Here is a 21,565-nt window from a genome sequence, read left to right as displayed (position 1 = left end):
GAGAGAAAAAGATTGGAAAGAAGGAGAAAGATGGCTGGAAGCCATGAAAGGACAGGAGGAGCTAGAGAGAGAAGAAGGACAAAGTTGTATTATTGTGTAAAAATTGATTACCTGTACATGTGTCATTTTTGTCTTTTTATATGCCCCTAATTTAGTTCTTTACATTCCATCCCCACTCGGATGTTTTTGTCCTCAAAATCAAAATAGGACTCATTACAAATTGCCATGTGGTGGAAAGGGGCAGAGTTCTCTACATGGACTAAAATAAATTGGCCTAATCTTCAAGGATTCATGAAATAAGTATAGTTAGAGGGTTGAGAATCAAGTACAAAGCATTGACAACCATTGGAAAATATGAAAATGAAATCTTGGACCAAAATGTTGCCATTAAGAGCTCCTCCCAAATGGAGACTCTGTGATGTCCATTGCAAACCTTGCTGTACTAAATTTGTAATAACTTTGGATTGGCTGATCCAAATCAGACATGTTATAGCTCTAGACAAAGCTCTTGCTAATTACTTTCTGCTCATATGACTCACACATCTCTGTCATTAATTTAGCATTACATTTGGTCCAAAACAAAGATCTGTTTTGTATTGAAACAAAGCCTACTAGTTAGCATGATATCTATCTCAAATTTCTTGAAGGTAAGGACATCATTCCCAAAGTAATGCTGGTCCACCCAGAGAGTTAATTCTAACCCTTAGCCTTCTGTGTCAAAAGGAAAGGTAATATCCAGTCCATGCACCATGACCATCACATCAGAGATATCATCACTCATGAAATAATATGTATGTACGAATGAATCCACAAAAGCATAAGCAACTCAATCAAATAAAAGCCCACGGTCATGGTCTTAAGCCAACTGAATCAAATAGAAGCCCACGATCATGGTCTTTAGCAAATTGATTCAAATAGAAACCCATGATCATAGTCTTCTTCACATCAGAAACTTTATAGGCTGCAACTGTAAAACCTTTATTTTCCTCTTGATCATCATCATCAAAATTTTCTTCAGCATGACTGTCTTTATCCTCTTCATTTGAATATTCAAGCACCACAATTATCCTTGCATTCTTTGCTTGGCACATATCTTTGTGATTAAAATACATCGATTCAGCACATCTATAACATAATCCTTGAGCATGCAACTCTCAAATTTGATCACTAGTTAATTATCGAGCTTTACGGGTTTTAGACCCAATGTTGCCCATATCATCACTATATAGATCAACAATAGAATAATCATACTCTTGTCCATGGTACTCATGAGAAGCATATGGCTGAGAAGTATATGAATGTTGCTCAAAGTCATATTGCCGTCCATATAGGTATTGGTGTCCATGAGAGAGTGATTGTCTATACTCATTGTTGTACAGATTTAACAATGATTGCAATAAGTCTTGCTGAGCTGCTGTATTAGCCATGGCAATTGATACAACCAACATATACTTGTCATGTACATGCACTAAACCCTCTTGCAGAACAACATTACCATAAAGATTGATGAGAGCTTCCAAGATGCATGGCTATACCAACTGGTCCATATGAGATATCAAGTGTTTGGCAAGTGCTCGTTCTATCTGAACATCATCTATCGCTTTAGCTGCTATCATGGTTGCATCAAAATGCATATGTGCATATGCCAATACATCAATCATGTCAAGCATGTGAGCAACTGACTTGTTGAGTTCCATTGCTCTTACGATGCTCATGATATTGCTATTGGATGCCACTTGCCTCCTATAAGACACTTCAAAGTCAATATTGCCTTATGGCACATGATAATGATCAAAACCATGTGAGCAATACTCTTGCTGAGGCATCTGTTGCATCATAATCCGTTGTTGTTGATAAAATGCTGATCCCATTGTTGTTGTACAAACAAGGATATGGAGCAATTAGTTTGCTATTGAAGTTGCATTTCTTCATCTTAAAGGAATTCAAGTTTTTTCAGGAACCACAAAGACCTTCAATGTCAATGTCTTCTAGGGTACAATACAACACCCAATTCTAAATGGAAAGAAAGGTATCAATAAAATGTATATTTGCAATAAGTCTAGTAATCCAGTTGCCTTCTATACATTTTCTTCTCTGAAGAGCTTGCTCAAACAACTTGAACTATTAGGATGATGGCTGAATTTTGGTGAAGGTCATTCACAGACATCCACTATAGATATAACTACTTTGCAAAGCCTCATTTTGCATTCAAAGATAGGCAGCTTGCATAATCAAAACTGATGGTAAATAGTTTTTACAGGCTCAATTCATGGTATTGATGCATAAGCATGCTACTTTGTGCTTTCTCGTTATCTTTCCCTTCATTGCCATCTTTTCCTTTAGCCTGCACTTCTACTACATTATCACCATCCACTGCATCTTCACTCGTGCCTTCTTCAACCTTAGCTGATGAACATAACCTAGAGCAACCAGATCAAGCAAGCTGCTCTAATGTTTCATCAATATGTTGTTACAATGCTGGAGACCTGAAGTTCAATTTTCTCTTTCTCCATGGCGAGTGTCAAAGCTAAGAATTGATGCCCTCGGTACTCTTTATGCCTTGATGTTTTCTCATATTCTAGCAAAAATACATTGGGCAAATAAGAATTGACTCTGCCCTTGTGCCGAAATAACACTCCTCCAATATTGTGTGTGCTCAGGTTGAAATCATAGCCATGCCTTTCTATATTAATCTGCACTATGTCATGCAAAGAAGAATCCTGAGCACATGCCTTTCTATATTAATTTGAGGAGCATTTATCATCAAATGCCCTATTGGTCCAATGTGATGATAAATGCTCCTCAAATTCCTAATTCTCTTACAATAACTTCTTCCTTTCTGAGTGTCTAGTAACTTGAGAGCTCCCTGCTCCAGTTTGTTCGAGTTCAACTTTGCTTGTGGACTCAGTCTAGCTTTGCTTGTAGATTGATTCCTATGGCTTTAATTGGAGTCCTATGCATCGGATTTGGGAGAGACAAACACAATAGGTAACAATCTCCCTTGCAGAGACAAAGGAAATTCAGGTGTTAGCTTAGGAGACACTGGAAGATGCACCCAAAAAGTCCTATGATTCAATACTAAGGGTGTAACGTTCCAAAGTCATGCCCACTCATACTAGATTAAGTGTAGAAACCATCTCTCCATGCTTGAGAGAGAGTAATTACTATTCTTTAGATGCGATAGTTATCGCTGATGTCAATGCCTTGGTTGCTTCTATATTGATTCCTTTATTCAAGTCAATTCAAGCTACTGAGTGGTGCAGAACAGCGCTAGTCCTCCTTTTCTTTTTGAAAACCATTTGAAGTGGTTATATCTCACAACAATGGATGACTTTAACCCTGATAGATGAGCATCCTGTAGAAGCTGATATTACTATTGTTAAGTTGCCAAAGAAGGCTTGTACATGGAGAAGAAGGACTTTGCTTCTATCACTTGATGTCCCTTTTGTTGCTTGCAACTTCATTTGCAATTAGTATTGGCCTGTAGTCTGATGTCCCTGTAGGGTCATGTATATGGAGAGGGACTTTGCTTCTTCATACAACTACTCTTATGTCTCTTGAAGCTTTGGCATCAGTTTGACCATGTGAATGTAGAATATTTCTAGAAATCTGAAGCCTTGGTCATGCGATGCCTAGGCCAAGCATAGCTGGATGCCAACAATCTACTATTAGATATCATTCTTGTGTGGGGTTGTAGCTACATCCCAAGGTTGCATTCTCAAAATATATGTGGTGGAAGATAGATTTATCCAGGCATTGATCCCTTGAAAGTTGTAGTTTGAGGTACCACCATGGAAGGAATTATCGCATTTGGCATGGTAGATTCTCTAGGCAAGCTAGACTTGCTAACAATTCAATCCATGCCAGCCAGATGAAGGCAATGTGGTTGCATTTGACTTGCATGTTGATCCAATTGAGAAGGGTCTTTCCAAACACATCATTACACTCTAAGGGATCTAGAACACTATTTCTATGAGAAAGGGCCATTTTATCACAATATTTATAGTGGAGACTCCATTTAGGTAGCTAGTCTTTGAAAGGCCTTGATGTAGTATAGTATGTAATAGCCATGTGAAATCTCACACCACTTAGAAGAAATTGTTGGTAGGGGCCAAAGCACTAACTGCAACATGGCATTACTTTGGTTAATCAAAAGGCCATCTATCATGACAGACAAATGAAAGGAGTTCTGCATCTAGAAAGATAGTATTCTGATAACATAGAAATTGTCCCCTCCGTTTCCTTTAAATGTGACCAACACCAAGTGTTTCTGCTCTTGGTTTCCTTGAAAAAAAAACTAGCAACAACATCGGGTTTGTGGTATTGAGAATAATCTTCTGATAATGCTTCACCAGGAATGCTGAAGAAAGAACTAGACCTTGAAATTGCCTCTCATGTATACGTGATCAAAAGCATGTTTATCCACATTGATTATTCCATTATACCACTCTGAATAGACCTCCATTTAGTTGTTTCTACTTTCAACTAGCCATTAGAATCATTGTCATCTAGTCATGGTCTATCTTCTCTCAACGGCCTCAATGTAGTGATTTTGCTTCTTCTTGGTGCAAAAATTCTATCTCGGTTTCATGCGACTGTTTACTACTTCAAACCTGTTTGCTACACTAGCTGGACTTGGTGCATCTACATCCTGAATGGTGTGGTTGTGATCCATCTTCAACCCCACCATGGTTCACATCAGAGGGTAAATTTCCATTCTCTACGACTATTGGAGCTGAGAATGGACCGTATGAGCTTGATTTGGATCTTTTTTACAAGATAAATGTAGAAGAGCATAAAATTGATACAAGACTAAGGAATGTTTTTTGTGTTCTTCAAAAATTAGAGCAAGATTGGTGGAAGAGGCTTTTGAAGGTTGAAAGGAAGCCGCCTTCGAGTGTCTGTGTTTGTGTTGAGTTTTTGTCTCTTTGCTTACTCTGCTCTTTGTATTCATGTCCTCACTCAATTTGTGAGGCTTATTCAAGCAAGGGGACAAGTTGTTGTAGGGAGATTTCTGAAGCCAAACCTTTAGCACATATTGTTGTCTTGTTACCCTGTGTACTCCAGGGTTTTGAAAATGAAAATGATGCTATCAACCACATGATGTATTAGCCCTCAAGAATGGTTATGATTTTGCATGAAATGATGAGAAGGATCAAGATAGAGCATGTATTTTGGCCATGGATTCCTCGGAAGAGAGAGGTGTTGATGAATCCACCATGAAAGCTTGAAGGAAGAAGAACCTTGCTTTCAAAAGCAACCAAGACTAGTCTCTCTTTTTGCTCCAACTAAGTCCTCTTTAATCAAATTGGCTACAAAAAATGCTTAGAATTGAGTGACGACCTGCTATTTTAGCCTTCCACCATCATATCTGTCCTTGAAGATCTCCAGATATAGTTTTCATCTAAGTGTAGATGTCCTGCAAGCCACTGTTAGTCATTGCCCATGTCTATACTTGTAGCACTCATCTGAATTTGATTTTTTAATTGTGAAAATTTGAACTAAAATAGAGAAAAATGGATCAAAGACCAATGCTTTGATATCACTTGTTAAGAAGTGAACTGGAGATAGAGAAAGAGGAGAGAGAGGACTGCAAAAGAAAGAGATGAAGAAGTGTAGAAGAGAGTGACAAGGAGAGAGAAATACTGGAAAGACGTAGAAAGATGGCTGGAAGCTATGAAAGGACAGAGGAGCTAGAGAGAGAAGAAGGACAAAATTGTATTATTGTATAAACAGTGATTACATGTATATGTGTCCTTTTGCCTTTTTATATGCCCCTAATTCAGTTCTTTACAAAGAGTATCGTGACTCTCCCTCAACACGTGGCAATCAAGTTGGGGAAGTTATCTCTATTACCTCTATTTTTTTGAAGATACTATGCAAAGTCCCTAAAGCTTCAAGGCCCTAGTCGAAGAACCACAACCACATGCACATTGATTTTCTCTTCGTGTGGCCTGGCTTTGAGAAGGCTTTTGGTATTTTACACACTCATCCTTTGACGACGTAAATCACATAAAGATATTAGTGTAAGGTTCGGATTCCTTGATGCCAATAGCATAAGAGCATTTAACTCCTCATAGGATTTAGTTCAGTCAAAATTTCTGTTTGGGTAATGAAACAATTTCTGTTTGGGTAATGAAACAGGGAAAGAAGAACAAATAGTCTCGCGAGTCCCTCTCTGTCTGTCTGTCTGTCTGTCTGTCTCTCTCTCTTCTCCTTCCATATTACTTCCCTCCATTTTTGGCGCACTTCTTGTGTGTCGGTTTGAGGTTGCAGGACATTGCTGCGGCAGACACGTGCTGCCCCTGGGGATGCTCGGCTGCTTGGATGAACAGCAGGAACAGAAGGAGCTGCTTCTCGATGCGCCTGCTGCTCCTTGACTCTGGGGATGCCGAAGATGAGGAGGATGGAGAAAGTGCAGGATTTGGTAGAGGAGGCCAAGAGACGCACCCTCCTGTGGCTGATTTTCGTGGCAATCTTAGCATACCTGCTCTCATGTAAGCCTAAATCAATCTGCTACATGTTTGGACTAAAGCAAATTCAATGAAGCGTACCTTATCAGTGAATGTATTCTGAGAACCTGTCCGGTATTTTAAGCCTAAACCAATCTGCTACACATTTGGCCTAAAGCAAATTCAGCGAATGTTATTTTTATCAGTGTCTGTACTCTGAAAGCATGTCCTCTATTGAAAGTGATCCTCGACATGTTCCAGCCTGGTTATGCAGTACACAGTGGCCCAATGTGGAGAGCAATTTTGACTGCCTGCGTGTGCCTGCGTTGAACTGCATTATTGTGACTGTGAATGTGTATACTCATATATATAGTTGCACATAAAGATGCAGCCAGATACTTTAAAGCAGGAATGTGGATGGTATATTGATGCTTATGCTTCAGTAGCTTGCCTAATATTGCAAGCATATAATCTGGATGTGAGCTGTGCTTGAGAGTCTTTAAGCTTGACTCAAATTCTTAATAAGATCTCAGGTGCAGGATAGTACACTGCAATAAAATCTGTTGTACCATTATGACACAATTGTTGCATGGTCCTGATAAATAAAATACATGCACCACATATACAGCCATGTGATACATGGTGGCATCTTTGGAAAAACTCCTTTGAGTTAGCACATACACAGGCTGATGAATCAAACTATCATAAGTATACATGCCATGTGGCCTATGATGTATTCTAATGCCGATCCTATTGATGGTAGGTGGTAGAAAAAAAAAATTAGTGGGCTGCCATAATCATGATGATCCATGCAGCCTGCAATTAACTTGAGTTAAGATGCGCATTAGTGCATAGCCCTCACCTAAATATTTTCCTCAACAAGGTGCATCTTCACTGATGTAAGAACAATATTCTATTTCTAGTGGTGCCATCTTAATCCTCCTTATTAATTCAACTATTTAGCTTTCTACTAGCATCGTGCATCGAGGGAAAGTACAATTCAACTAGTGTATCTATGCATTAGCAATCTAAATTTTTGTTTGTTTGTTTTGTGAGTTGGGTACAAACAACAAGTTGTGTCACAAGGCCAAACCCCTACACCCCTAGTTTGAGATGAGTTCGCTTATTTCGGTTGGTACCTCCTAGAAGACCAACTTTGTGTTGGCAGGGGTAGGCATCAAGCACTTGTTGAGGGGTGTAGGTAGTTTGGGACTTGGGAGAGGCTAACCCTGACCCTCACTTGGTAAAATGCCTTATGTTGATAGGTTCCTACAAAAGGAGAGTGCTATGCCTGCCTAGGGCATTAGCTCGCAAACAGTCTAGTCTTCTATGTCTATGGAATCTAGAAAGGTAACCTAGCATTACAAGGTGTCACAGATAGCAACTAGGATGAGCCTTTGACACTTTCAATGCAAGCGTGTTTTGTTAGTTTTTACCAATGTGGTGGCACTTTTGTCTTTTTTCATGAAGACTTCATTGTAGGCTTAGTGGTAGGCTGCATTGTGCATTTTGCATTATCTACAAGGGACTCGATCCCATGAGATTATATATGGGGAGGGAATCACGCTTGCAGGATGGAGTGACTTTGATTGGGTTGGAAATATTGATACTCATTGCTCCACTGCAGGTTTTGTGTTCTCCCGTGGATTGGGTGTCATCTCTTGGAGAAGTAAAAAGTAGTCTATCACACTCCTATCTTCAACAAAGGCCGAGTATCATGCATATTGTTCTACTGCATAAGGGGTGATATGGCTCCGCCATATGTTGGCGAAGATTGGCTTTCCGTAGACAAGATCTACAATGCTACATGTCAATAATTGGAGTGTTCTTGCTTTGGTGAAGAACCCCCCATTTCATACCCATACAAAACACATTGAGGTTCAATACCATTATGTTTGTGGGAGTGGGTCAAGGAGTTCGAGCTAGCTTTGGTCTATTGTCTTGCAAAGGACAATGTAGTGGATCTTTTCATGAAGCCTTTGTCCCATGCTTCTATGCTCTATCTCATAAGGCTGTTAGGATTTGAGGGGGGAAGTTAGTGTTCTGTGCATTTTATGTTGGTCATCTCCTCGTTGTGAGCTATGTAAGAGCTTGATAGAGACATAGGAGCTGTGGCAGCCCTTTCTTTTTAGTTCTCGTGTGTTTGAGTGTGCCGTGCTAGAGTGGTCATCCGGTTCTAGTGCATTACAATTTTTAATCACTTATTGGCTGAATTGACATTAGAGCGGGTTGAGATCAATCTTTTATGTAGATCAAAGTGCAATTAATGTAGTAGTCTTGTTGGTTGGCCTACCTTGGGATTGGTTCAGCCTATAGTCATTCTCTCTTTTTTAAGTGTGATTCACCATTTCCATTTCTAGTAACTCGCAACCTGTAGCCCGATGTAGCGTGCTTGTCCCGCCTTGGGCCCGCTTGCCTGAACACAAATTGCTCGCCCCCGAGATACAATGGAGTCCTCCAAGTAAAGCCGGGTATCCCCAACATCCAACAACTGCACAAGAGGGGAGAAGAGCAAGAAATATTCGATTATTTGGAGCAACATTGGCAAGGTGAGGGACTCCCACATGAAGAAGGGCCTAGAGGCACTCCGGGATGCGTGCAAAATGCAGGATCAGGATATGGGAAATATCAAAGAGAGATGGCAGCAATGTGTGATGAAGCCGTACAACAAATCAGGGAGGAGGTGACTAAGAAGGTGCAAGAATGGAAGAGTTGAATATGTGAGATTATAGCACATTTCACCTCTTCGAAGATCGACTTTGAAGGGTCTCTCCAAGAGAGAGATAGGGTGATTGAAGAACTGTGATATGAGATCATCGTAGATTGGAACCAACTCGACCTCTTTAAGAGGGAGGAGGGGGAAATCACCAAAGCAATGTCCCAACAATGTGCAAACTGAAATAGATGAGTTGAAGACACACATGACAATGGAGATTAGTACACAGGTGACCATAATGAAACAAGCACAAGTGGAGGTGGTTGAAAACTCCAAATGAATCGAGGTGGCAAAGAAGTCACCAACAAAGAAGGAAGAACTTGTAAACACAACATTTGACGAGGAGAAGAGAAGAAAAATTAGAGCCATGCATGTTTGGGTGGTTAGATGGAAAGAGGGAGATAGCCTTACGGAAGATGCCAAGAGCATATGTGGAAAAATAGGAGTGAAGGACGCGTTGGTGGTGGAAAACACATGGTGTGTAGGAAAGGATTTAGAAAAGGGCTGGCCTCTTATTATCAAATTTGTTAATTTAGAGTCACAATGAGCTTCCTCTCCTAAAGAAGGCTCTCAAAGAAGAAAAGATATACCTTGAGGATGATCTCACACCCGCCTAGGTAGCCCACCGTAGGGAGTGCATGCGAAGAGATTATGGAGGCCCACAAAGCAGACAAATGGGTAGTACTTAGAGATGGGCACATCATTATCATAGATAGGTGCCAATGACAGGGCGTGGCCTATAAGACACATTTGAAGTTCACAGTGTGGAATTGTAATGGAGCCATGAGGATGGATGTAGGACCATTCCAAGAGACCTTCACTAACAGGGACATCATCGTATATATAGAGACACACCAGAGTGGGCATGCACTTGCTAGAGGTGAGAGTCTATAGGTGGGAGATGGCATGCTAGCCTAGAGCCTAATCATTTTGGGGGGGGGGGGGGCTAGAGGGTCTAAAAGAGTAGTTGTGCTGTATAGGGAGAAGCTACAGCATATGTGAAGGAAACTGCTAGGGTTTGCACTGAGGGGACACAGAGTGTACGACCACGACAGAAACACAAAGAGACAGACACAGACACAGAGGGCAAAACTCAAACCCTAAATGCAAAACTCAAAACTCAAAACTCAAACACAAAAACTCAAACACAAACAGAAGGAGAGAGAGAACACAACTCTGAAGTGAATGAATGCTGTAAATGAATGTAAGAGTGTATAGTGTGCTCAAGGGCAGAGCAATGTTAGAGTGTGACGTCCACCTAAGATGGATCCGAAGTGTGTAACCACCAGTCGGAGTGCAGGAGTGCTGAATAGTGAATGGCAGCAGCCTGGTCACCAAAACGCAGTAGTCTGGAGGCTGGAAACTGGTAAACGCAGCAGTGTAACACCGATCGGAGGCTGGAAACTGTGCACAGTCTGCTGTAAACAGCAGGCTGGAATAGTGTTTGAGAGTGTCAGGGTCTACAATGCTAAAAACGCAGGCTGGTTGACCCTGGAGATGATGGATAGCAGGCTGAACAGCAGTCGGCCAGTTTGGAGCAGTTGCCAGCAGCTAAGAGCTGTTGCCTACAGCAATGGACAGGCTGAAGATAATGTGGCTGCAGCCGATGATGGCTAGACAGTAGATGGAGGCAGGCTGCAGGCTGGAAACTGGGTGCCAACAGTAGCAGAGGGTGCGTGGGCTGGTGTAACCTGCAAACAAGGATAATCGCTGGATGGGGGCAGCCTGTCTATTTATAGATGTGGAAGGGCGCCCCAAAAATTAGGGTTTTCACTAAACTCTCTCGAACCGCTCCCCGTTTCAGGGTTTTACTCTAAAAGAGCATTTTTAGTGTGTTTTGGGGCCGTTTAAGAGGCTAATCAGCAAGTAATGCATATTTTAGCTCAACACCCCCTCTCAAGCCCAAAACTAAGCTGAAAGGTTAGGGTAGCCATTGTGATGTTTATGTACCCCAAGGCGTCCCACCCCAAAGCAGCCAAGGCATCGGACAAAGGGTGCACGCGGCTGCCCAGTGACCTACCAAGACTATAGAGGTGATGGTTATCATACCAAGGGAATCCAAGTAGTCACTCCAGAGAGGAGAGGGCATCGGACAAAGGGTGCACGTTGGCTGCCTAGTGGCCTACTAAGCCCTACAAAGGCGGATGGAACTACGTGGAATGTTTTTTTTTTTTTTTTTTTGAATAAGTGATGTAAATTTGATAGGATGTGGCCGATTGAGTAAAAGTGACCCAGAAGACGGCAGTAGGGAGGGTATACCCTATGCATCACAAAACAGTACAAGCTAACCCATTCACTCAGTGTGTCGATGACGAGGAAAAATAGGCGATGAGGTATCCATGTGATGAAGAAGGATGGTGGTATGGTAACAACAGCCGCCGGTGGAAACAACTTAGGATCCGCGCAAGTGGTGCTCTGCACAATGAGATGCAAAGTATGCTACATGTTGAAGAATGCTCATGCAGCAGGTGCCGCTTGGATAGTGTCTCTCGTAGAGAAATTGTTCACTTGCCCAAGCGCCCTAGTACAAGGATGATGTAATCATGCAATGCAAAGGGTAAGGTTCAACAGAGGAAAGAAGCCGATGTCGAAGACAAAGTGTTGAAGCCTGTAGAATGCCAAGAAGGGTAGGAATCCCCTCTCAACCTAGATGTAGATGCCGAAGAAGGAAGAGCCTGATGTCGGTCTTCATATGGTGCCGAGAACCATAAAGAATGAAAGAAGATGAAGTGGATGAAGCACCCCGCTAGAAGAGCAAGGGAGAAGTCACTGCCATGATAGCATCGACAAAGATTTTGCACGATTCGCCTCGGGAGGGGAAATTGCCATGCTGGAAGAAGAGCAAGCACTCCTAGGATGATGAAACCATGAAAGGAACGGTGCGTATCCCCACGTCTCTAGCCTAGGGACATTGAAAGACAAAACCCTGCAAAAGAGATGAGAATTTGCAAACACAGAGGTTAATGGTGAGATGCTCCAAAGCAAAACAGAACAGAAAGAGAATCTAACATAAAATAAATGCAATGAATGTGTATGTGTGTGAGTAAATGCAGCGGAAGACAAAAAAATAGAAAAACTAAGGATAATGAATCCTATCGGCCCGACTCTAAGAGTGCGAAAAATGAATGCTAGACTGACCTAGGGTATCCGAAAGGACCTAGAGACATGCTAGTCTAAGAAGATGGCCACCATCGCGTACGTCCAGTAGCAGGGCTTTGCCAAGGGAACGGGTGATGAGGTGGGGAGGAAGGTGAGAGAGATGCAGGAAGTGCAACAGGATTGGAACCTGCAGACCAATCAACCAAACCCTTAGGGATAGTGAAAGAGATGGGCTGCTGAGGCTGTACTCAAGCCACATGTCCAGCAGCAACAACGGGTGCTAAAGGAGCAAATGAAGCAGGAGCAGAGGGCGTAGCCCCACTTGACTGTGCAATCGCAACGGTCTGTTGAGGCTTTTTAGGTGGAAGGCCTTGGGCCTTGGAGCGGCACTCCTCGTCCACATGGCTTGCTCTCTGGCAATGTGTGCAAAACCGGTTTTTCTTAGGGAGTTGCTGCAAGATAGGTCTAGATTCTTTGTTTCCATTTGAGGAAGAGGAGTCACCCTTTGATTGGCTTGCCTTCGCATCTAGCGAGTTCTTGCCACTAGTGGTTGTCCCTCACGAAGAAGAGGCAACCAACCCCCTATGCTTTGAATAAGACTGTGATGAGGATTTTTTGTGGACTTGATCATACAGCCTCGCGTAACGCAAGAACTGGTACTCAAACTCGTAGAAGGTTGGCAATCTAGGTTGGGAGATGATGTGTTGAATGAAATTGAAGTACTTGTCTGGCAACTTATTCAAGAAGAGTGTAACCTGATCGTCATCTGACTTTGGAGAGCTAGTAGTGGCGAACTCGGCAAGTAACCACCTATATTCAGCCAGCTTGACTTTCAGATCATCCCCTTCCTTAATAGAGAACTCTTGAAGCTCAAAGTCGAGATTGATGCACCGAGTACGATCACGAGCCACATAGCGGTTGAGAAGGTGACTCCAACGCTCTGACACGAGCGGGAAGTGTTACAATTGAGAGTGAAACTCAGGAAGCAATCCCTGCATCAGCTCAACATTGGCTGTGGCATTGCAGGCTCTCCATTGACGGATGTAATTAGGGTGAGCTAGTCGAGGGTCCGGCATAGGCTCTAGACCAATGACGAGGTCCCAAAGGCCTTGAGACTCTAGCACTTGTTGCATGAAATTAGACCAAGTGGTGAAATTTGACCCGTTAAAACATGTCTTATCCGTGAAGGTATTCTTGGCCGTTGCAATAGGAGTGGTAGTGCTTGGAGATGGATAGTGTGAAAAAGTGTAGTGTGGGTAGGATGGGGGAGTGGAGTACACTTGGGAATGGGCCCCAGAGTGCCCACCAGGCATGCATGTAGTGTGCAAGGTGGATCCATAGGTAGGGATGGGTTGCCTAGGCATGGGCATGTTAGCATTAGAGTCATCCTCTGGATAGGCTGTGTTAGGGTTTCCGCACAGTTAGGGTTTGGTACAGTAGATAGATAACAGTGCCATGTCAGCAGCAGACAAAGTACAATGCCACAGCAGCAGCCAGCCATGTCAGCTGACTGCGCAGGTGCCACGTGGCAGCTTGCAGTGCAGTTGGACAATATTTGGTATTATTTTATTGTAGTCGGCTGCATTTAATGCAACCGACCTATTTATTTTTATGCCTTTTATTTTTGCTTTATGTAGCAGTCCTCTAGCACATTGTTGACACATTATTCAGTGATTTCAGATCTTGATCTTGAGATCTGTTGGCTGAGACTCGGGCTGACGGAGATTGAGGTCATCAAGTCGGATATATACGCAGATATTTCCTTTGCCCCCTTGTGTATTTCTGCACTCTTATACAGCATACTACACCGCAGATTTTCTGCGTTTACACTATCTCCTCCTCTCTCTCGCTTCTCTCTGTGTTCATTCTCTCTCAATTTTTGTCCTACGCTTCTGCATTGATGCACTTTGACATGGTATCAGAGCAGTGAAGATGGACTGACTGAGGGCTGAACCTATCTGAAGAGGAGATTTCAGCGTGACACAAGGCTATGTTTCCAGGATTCGAGAGCGAGCGGGAGGGCTGCGCATCGGATCAAGGCTGAAGCAAGCGTGGGCGCGTGGGAAAGGAGTCTAATCGGTGAATTTGCTGCAGGTTATTGTTGTTCGAAGGGGAGGAAGGCTGCATTTGAGGCCTTCCATTGTAGATTTTACATTTTCATCGCCTCTGGCAAGTGAAGAAGGTTTGGGCAGTGGAAAAACCAGCCCTAGAAGGCTGCGTTTTCACAGTCAGAGGGGGACTGATTTTGCGTTTGTGCAGGTATTACAGGTTAATATGTCTACAGAGACTGATTTGAAGTTCCAGGCGATCATGGACAGGAAGGTGCCTGTCCTACCAGCTCTTCCATCGGATCAAAAGCTTGATGGTTACAATTACTGCATTTGGTGGGTGATGATGTTGTCTATTTTGGAGTCTTATGATTTGGCAGAACTGGTGATGGAGGAGATTAACAGACCCTCGGTGAGGGATGAGTCCAAACTCTCTTCCAATGCTCGTGCGGAGTTGACTAAGGCCCAGTCTCATTGGGACAAACTGAATGCCAGGATTCGATCTTTTCTGTTTCTGTCTTGCACCACAGCCGTGATAGCTCACATCGAGCACTTGACGGTGGCTCGAGAGATGTGGCTGGAGCTCGATCAGATGTACAACCGGATGACCTTGATGAAGAGGGTTTCTTTGGAGGTGCAGATGTGGACTTTGTCCGTGAATAAGTCTTCTTCGCTTCAAGAACACATCAACAAGCTTCGGCAGCTTCAGATGTAGGTTCAAAATGTGGGGAAAGCTATTTTCTGCGAAGACATGGCGATCACTTTACTATCCCAGTTGCCGTCACGATTCAGTACTTTTTATTCCACTCTCATTGCATCAAGGCAGGAGTCGACTCTTCGGTGGGAAGAGTTGGTTCCTATGGTCTTGGACCAGGAGGAACAATTGAAGAGACAGAATGGTTCCAAATTGGAGGCATTGGTTGGTCAAGCCTCTTAGAAGAAGGGGAAGATCCAAAAGAAGAAGGAGGATAACAAATCCAAGAAGGACAAGGAGAAGGAATCGACTTGCCATATTTGTGGAAAGACTGGTCATTGGAAGAAGGATTGCCCCGACAAAGACAAGAACGACACCAAGAAGAAGGACACGAAGGATTCTGGAGCGGTGGTTGCACCCTCATCAATTGCTTTTCTACACTAAGTAGTCATTGAGGACTCTACATCGAAGACTCTTGATACTGTAATGGCAACTCCCCAGGCTCGTGAGTGGATCGTGGACAGCGGTGCCTCCCGGCACATGACTCCTTCTTCCGTTGGTGTTGCCCATTTGTGACCTTCGCGTGGGCAGATTCTCATTGGAGACATCTCTTCTGTGTCTATTGTTGCGCGGGGTGAGATGCAGCTTATTCCTGATGGACGTGGTGGCATCCACACTTTTGAGGTGTTGTATGTGTCAGGTTTGGGGTATCATTTACTTTTGGTCCATAAGATTTGTGCTCTTGGTCTCTTGGTGGAGTTTGATAGTGATATTGTTCAAGTCCTTGATCGTGGATCGATGAAGGTTCTCTTTGCAAGGTATGAGAAAAATGGCGTCTACAAATTGAAGTCTTTTTCAACTCTTATTTCTCTTCATCTTACTTCTCAGACACAGTCCGAGCTATGGTATGCTCGGTTTGGCCACTTGAACTACGAGTACCTTCGGAAGGCGTCGCAAGGGTTGTTTGTCCGAGGATTGCTGGACATAGTGGTGAGCCATCAGCCATGTGTCTCTTGTATTCGTGGGAAACTGCATCAGGATGCGATTCCCAACAAAGCTTCCAGGCGGTCTACTTCACCCATGGAGCTTGTCTCTACGGATCTTTGTGGCTCGATGAGGACTGAGTCCCTGAAAGGGAGCTTGTACTTCATGTTGATCGTAGATGACTACAGCAGGATGACTTGGGGCTATTTCTTGACTTTGAAGTCGGAGGCTTTCTCTCACTTCAAGGATTGGCTTCTCTTTGAGGAGAACCGTTCTAGCCGGCAACTGAAGACCTTGCGTTCAGACAAGGGAGGTGAATTTATGTCTAATGAGTTTGCTCGTTTTTGTGGAGATAGGGGCATTCACCAAGAGTTTGCTAACACCAACACTTCCCAAGAGAGTGGCATTTTGGGGCGAAAAACCGAAGTGTGATCGAGATGGCACGCACCATGATGGAACACCGACAGACATCTCAGTTTCTGTGGGCCGAGGCAGTGGCTACTGCACTTCACATCATCAATTGATCACCCACTTTGGCTGTTGACAGGATGACACCTTTTGAGGCTTACTTCGGGACTAAGCCTGATGTCTCTTATTTCAGGATCTTTGGGTGTGACGCTTATGTGCACATTCCGAAGACGCAGCGTGATAAGTTCGAGGCGGCTTTCCAACGAGAAGTTTTTGTTGGCCATAGCTCCCAGTCCCAAGGTTATCGTTTGTTTGATCCCGTCAAGCGAGATGTCTACATGAGACGAGATATGCGGTTCGTGGAAGTACCGGCCACAGAGGGAGGTGAGGAGTACCCCGTTCTTGGAGATCGAGGGGAGAGTTGGGCTCCCGAGGTAGTTCCTTTGGAGCCAGAGCCTCTTGATGGAGATTCTTCTTGTGATTTAGAGTCTTCTTTTCCACCGGCAATCCTCAAGGAGCTTCCGCCGGTGGATGTTCCTGAGTCTTTAGTAAATGGAGAGTGACGAGGAGAGGTTCGTCCTCCTCCTCGTTGGGCCCGTGACACACTCCGAGATTCAGGGATCAAGGGGGTTCTGAGGAGTGGGAACCGCAGGATGGACCGCGGAGGTCATGGAGGACCCAGATTACATTCTTCGGAGCTTGTTTGCTCCAACTATTGTTTGCTGACCCGTGTTATGCAAGATTGTGAACCCACTTCAGTGAAGGAGGCTTTGCAATCTCATCCTTGGTGGAAGGCCATGGAAGTCGAGTTGGAGGCTATTGAGAGGAATGACACTTGGTCTTTTGTGCCTCGTCCCTCTCACAAGAAGGTGATTGGTGTCAAGTGGGTCTTCAAGACCAAGTACCTTAGCAATGGTTCTTTGGGGAAGCACAAGGCTCACCTTGTTGCTAAAGGTTTTGCGCAGCGGCCAGGCATTGATTCTCATGATACTTTTGCCCCCATTGCTCGTATGGCGACTATTCGAGTTGTTCTTGCCTTGGTTGGCCATAGGAGATGGCTTGTTTATTAGTTGGATGTGGAGTCGACCTTTCTTAATGGTGACTTGCATGAGGAGATCTATGTTGAGCAGTCTCCTGGCTTTGGATCCTTGGATGGGAAGGGTTACAGGTTAAAGAAGGCCTTGTATGGCCTCAAGCAGGTTCCGCGTGCATGGAACAAGAAGATTGACTCGTTTCTTCAGTCGAAGTTCGGATATCGGGGCTCTAGGGCCAATCCGCAGCTTATGTACACACTTCCGAGGTTGGTCGTGTGTTGTTTGTGTTATATGTTGATGATTTGATTTTGACAGGGGATCATGCACAGAAGGTCCGAGAGACCAAGACAACTTTATATCAGGCATTCAAGATGACGGATTTGGGGCTTCTTCATTTCTTGTTGGGTCATGAGATCTATCAGTCTTAGAGGGGGATTTTCCTCTCTTAGCAGAGGTACCTTCAAGAGCTCTCGGTGACTTTTGAGATGGAGACTTCTCGGCCCATTACTATTCCTATGGATTCGAATTGGAAGGCCACTTCACACTCAGATTCTCTCGTGATGGATGCTTCACGCTACTGCCAGTTGATTGGATCCTTGATTTGGCTTCTCAACACTCGTGTTGATCTTTGTTTTGCTGTGGGTCTTTTGGCAGGGTTCATGACTGCACCTCAACAGGTGCATTGGCAGGTTGCCTTGAGGATTCTTCAGTATTTGAGGGGGACCTTTGACTTAGGGATTTCTTACACTGCAGGTTCAGATACTTCAGATCTGGTTCTTGCAGGTTGGGGTGACTCGAATTGGGCTGGTGATGCGGACCACTGACGGTCTACTACAGGCTACTGTTTTATCTTAGGTATAGGTGTAATCTCTTGGAGTAGCAAGAAGCAGCCCACAGTAGCTCTTTCTTCTACTGAGGCGGAGTATCGGGCTGTGTCTTCTGCCACATGTGAGGTTGTGTGGCCTTAGAGATTGTTGGAGGAGCTTGGCTGCCCCCAGACTCGTCCTACTCTTTTGTGGTGTGACAATGTGAGTTGCATTGCCTTGGTACGGAATCTTGTATTCCATGCCCGGACGAAGCACATTGAGATCCAATATCACTTCATTCAGGAGAAGCTTTTGAATGGGACCATTGATGTGGAGTACTGCAAGACGGAGGATAATCTTGCAGATTTGTTTATGAAGGCACTTCCCCAGGCTCTTCTTTGATAGCATTCCAAATCCCTCAGTTTGATGCCTCGTCCAGGATCTTAGAGAGGGTGTTAGCATTAGAGTCATCCCTTGGACAGGCTGTGTTAGGGTTTCTGCACAGTTAGGGTTTGGTACAACGGACAGATTACAGAGCCACGTCAGCAGTAGACAGAGTACAGTGCCACGTCAACAGACTGCGCAGGTGCCACGTGGTAGCCTATAGTGCAGTCAGACAATATTTGGCATTATTTTATTGTAGTCGGCTGCATTTAATACAGCCGACCTGTTTATTTTTATGCCTTTTATTTCTGCTTTATATAGAAGTCCTCCAACACATTGTTGACACATTATTCAGTGATTTCAGATTCTGATCTTGAGATCTGTTGGCTGAGACAGATTGTGTTTGGGCTGACGGAGATCAAGGTCATCAAGTCGGATACATACGTAGATATTTCCTTTGTCCCCTTGTGTATTTCTGCACTCTTATATAGCATACTACACTGCAGATTTTCTGCGTTTACACTGTCTCCTTTTCTCTCTCTCTTCTCTCTGTGTTCACTCTCTCTCAGTCTTTGTCCTATGCCTCCTCCATCTTGCACTCTGACAAGGCATGGTAGCCACATGAGGAACCCGAGGAGGTGGGATGGGAACACGGTGAGCAGAAGATGGGAATCCCTGCGTAGATGTAACCCAAGGAGAGAGTGAAGATGCACCATAAGTTGAGGATGGAAACCCTTGCGTATGAGTGGTCATGGGAGATGTGAAGCTGGGGATAGTGAGGGGGATGCCCATCATAGTCGTCCCAGGAGTTATGGGTGTGCTCATGTGCTGAAAGGTGAGAGGCACTGTGTTAAAGGGTGGCATTCCCTCTAACGAAGTACCATGGTGCAAAGAGGTAGAGAATGGGGTGGAGAAGGAAAAGGTGCTAGGAGCAGAGATGGAAGATCCAACCCCTAGGGTGTGTGCTGCAGATGTGAAGTGTAATCCAAGGTTTTGGAAAGATGATGAGAGCTGTGATATAGAAGAGGGTGGGATGGGAGAGAAGTGAGAAGTGTGTATGATATGCTCAAATGAAACAGAAGTTGTAGATGTACCTGAAATTTGTTTGCTTCATGAGCCCCCTCTATTGAAGTTCCCCCTGGATCTTGTACCTCAAAAGAAGAAACAGGCGAGGGTTTTGATCCATGCAAAACAAAAGAATTGTACAAACCTGACATTGGACCTGGTTGAGATGATGAAGATGGATCGCCTAGACGTTCCGAATGCTGTATGTCCTCCATGATCGGAGAGGTGGCCAGCCTCACCAACCAGTCCGGATGTGGTAGCAAAACTGGTAGGAGGGGTATAAACATCACCATACTTGTTGCGATAATACTCCTCAAAGTCCTCCTCTATCATGTTAGTGAAATTTGGTGAAGGTGGAGTGTCGTCATCCTCACCGAGTCCATAATGCCGTCTCAGGACCTCCAATGATGGAGAAGCCTGATAAGACGTCATAGGAACTGGAGAAGAAGGTGTCTAGGACATTGTGATTCGGTTACGAGTCGTATTGTGTGCCTCGCACAAAGACTAGCTGTCCACAATATCTGCAGGATACTCTTTACAAGAGCACCGGCTTTGATACCATGTGAAGGAAACTGCTAGGGTTTGCACTGAGGACACACGGAGTGTACGACCACGACAAAAACACAAAGAGACAGACACAGACACAGAGGGCAAATCTTAAACCCTAAATGCAAAACTCAAAAACTCAAACGCTAAACGCAAAACTCAAAACTCAAACACAAATAGAAAAAGGGAGAGAGAGAACACAACTTTGAAGTGAATGAATGCTGTAAATGAACGTAAGAGTGTACAGTGTGCTCAAGGGCAGAGCAATGTCGGAGTGTGACGTCCACCGAAGACGGATCCCTAGTGTGTGACCACCAGTCGGAGTGTAGGAGTGCTGAATAGTGAATGGCATCAGGCTGGTCACCAAAACACAGTAGTCTAGAGGTTGGAAACTAGTAAATGCAGCAGTGTACCACCGATCGGAGGCTGGAAACTGTGCACAGTCTGCTGTACAGGCTGGAGGCTCGCGCAGATTCCGTCTCTGTTCGCAGATTTCAGACAGGAGATCGTGCAGACTGCAGCGGACTTCGAGGTGAACAGCAGGTTGCATCGTCGAGGTGGAGACACGCAGTCCAGCGCACTGCGCCCGTGTACATATCTGCATATCTTTGTATACAACACACTTTATACAGCAGATCTTCGTCTTCCACTCTCTTTCTCTCTCCTCTCTCTGCGTTCTCTCTCTTTCAGTCTTACGCTTCCGCACCGCTGCACTCTGACAGGGGGTGTTATGAGGATATGGATTTTTAATTCAATGCTCTTTGGACACTTGAGTTGTATACTTGTGAGGTGCATACGTGAGATTATTTTGAATGTGTAGGTCTTGGTCAAGGACCTTGAATTTCTCCTTGGAAATGACTTTTGATGTCATGGGGGTTAGAGATTTAAAAGGTCAAAGGGCTATGCAACCTGGATTTGCATATGGACAGCCTAGTGAAAATGAACATTTTGCCAAATGCCAAGTTTGGGCCAATTTTGGGCTGCATGCAAGTGTATCCTCCATTTGGGCTCTTTTTCTCCTAGTTTGGGCTGTTGAGGGCAGATCTAAGGGTGGAGAATTGAAGCATCATGAGATGACAACATCTCACTCGAGAGTATGCTACAAGCCCATGAATGGATCTTTTGTGATTGTGGCTCCATTTATCTGCAATCAATGTCACTCCATGGTGTGCCCATAACATCTTCATGATATTTGTAGCCTTCTCAAACTTGCATCTCTCCCTCTCTAGAGCAGTATGCAAGGTCTTTGACGATGGTGGTGTATAAATGGTGCCATATTCCACAACCTTCTGTAGCATTACCTTAAAGAACTTTGACCTACTTGTACAC

At 44.1% G+C, this 21,565-nt stretch overlaps 1 protein-coding gene across 2 annotated transcripts in view; it reads left to right on the top strand.

Annotated features, from left to right (window-relative positions):
* Positions 1–6,093: 6,093 nt before the first annotated feature.
* The window catches only part of LOC148040383 (phox domain-containing protein), a 53,315-nt gene continuing 37,843 nt past the window's right edge, over positions 6,094–21,565 (top strand). For both annotated transcript variants that reach the window (XR_015694693.1, XM_087699048.1), the window contains exon 1: positions 6,094–6,497. Coding sequence is in view for 1 of the 2 variants with exons in the window: in XM_087699048.1 (XP_087555174.1) it covers positions 6,389–6,497 (109 nt within the window). In the remaining variant the exon portion in view is untranslated. The remainder of the gene's footprint in view (positions 6,498–21,565) is intronic.

Source organism: Lygodium microphyllum, chromosome 2 (genome assembly GCF_053477565.2).
Source record: "Lygodium microphyllum isolate KBCC chromosome 2, Lygodium_microphyllum_v1.1.10, whole genome shotgun sequence".
In the NCBI taxonomy this organism is placed as follows: domain Eukaryota; kingdom Viridiplantae; phylum Streptophyta; class Polypodiopsida; order Schizaeales; family Lygodiaceae; genus Lygodium; species Lygodium microphyllum.
Note: the sequence above shows the minus strand (reverse complement) of the source record. Positions and strands in the feature narration are given on the sequence as shown.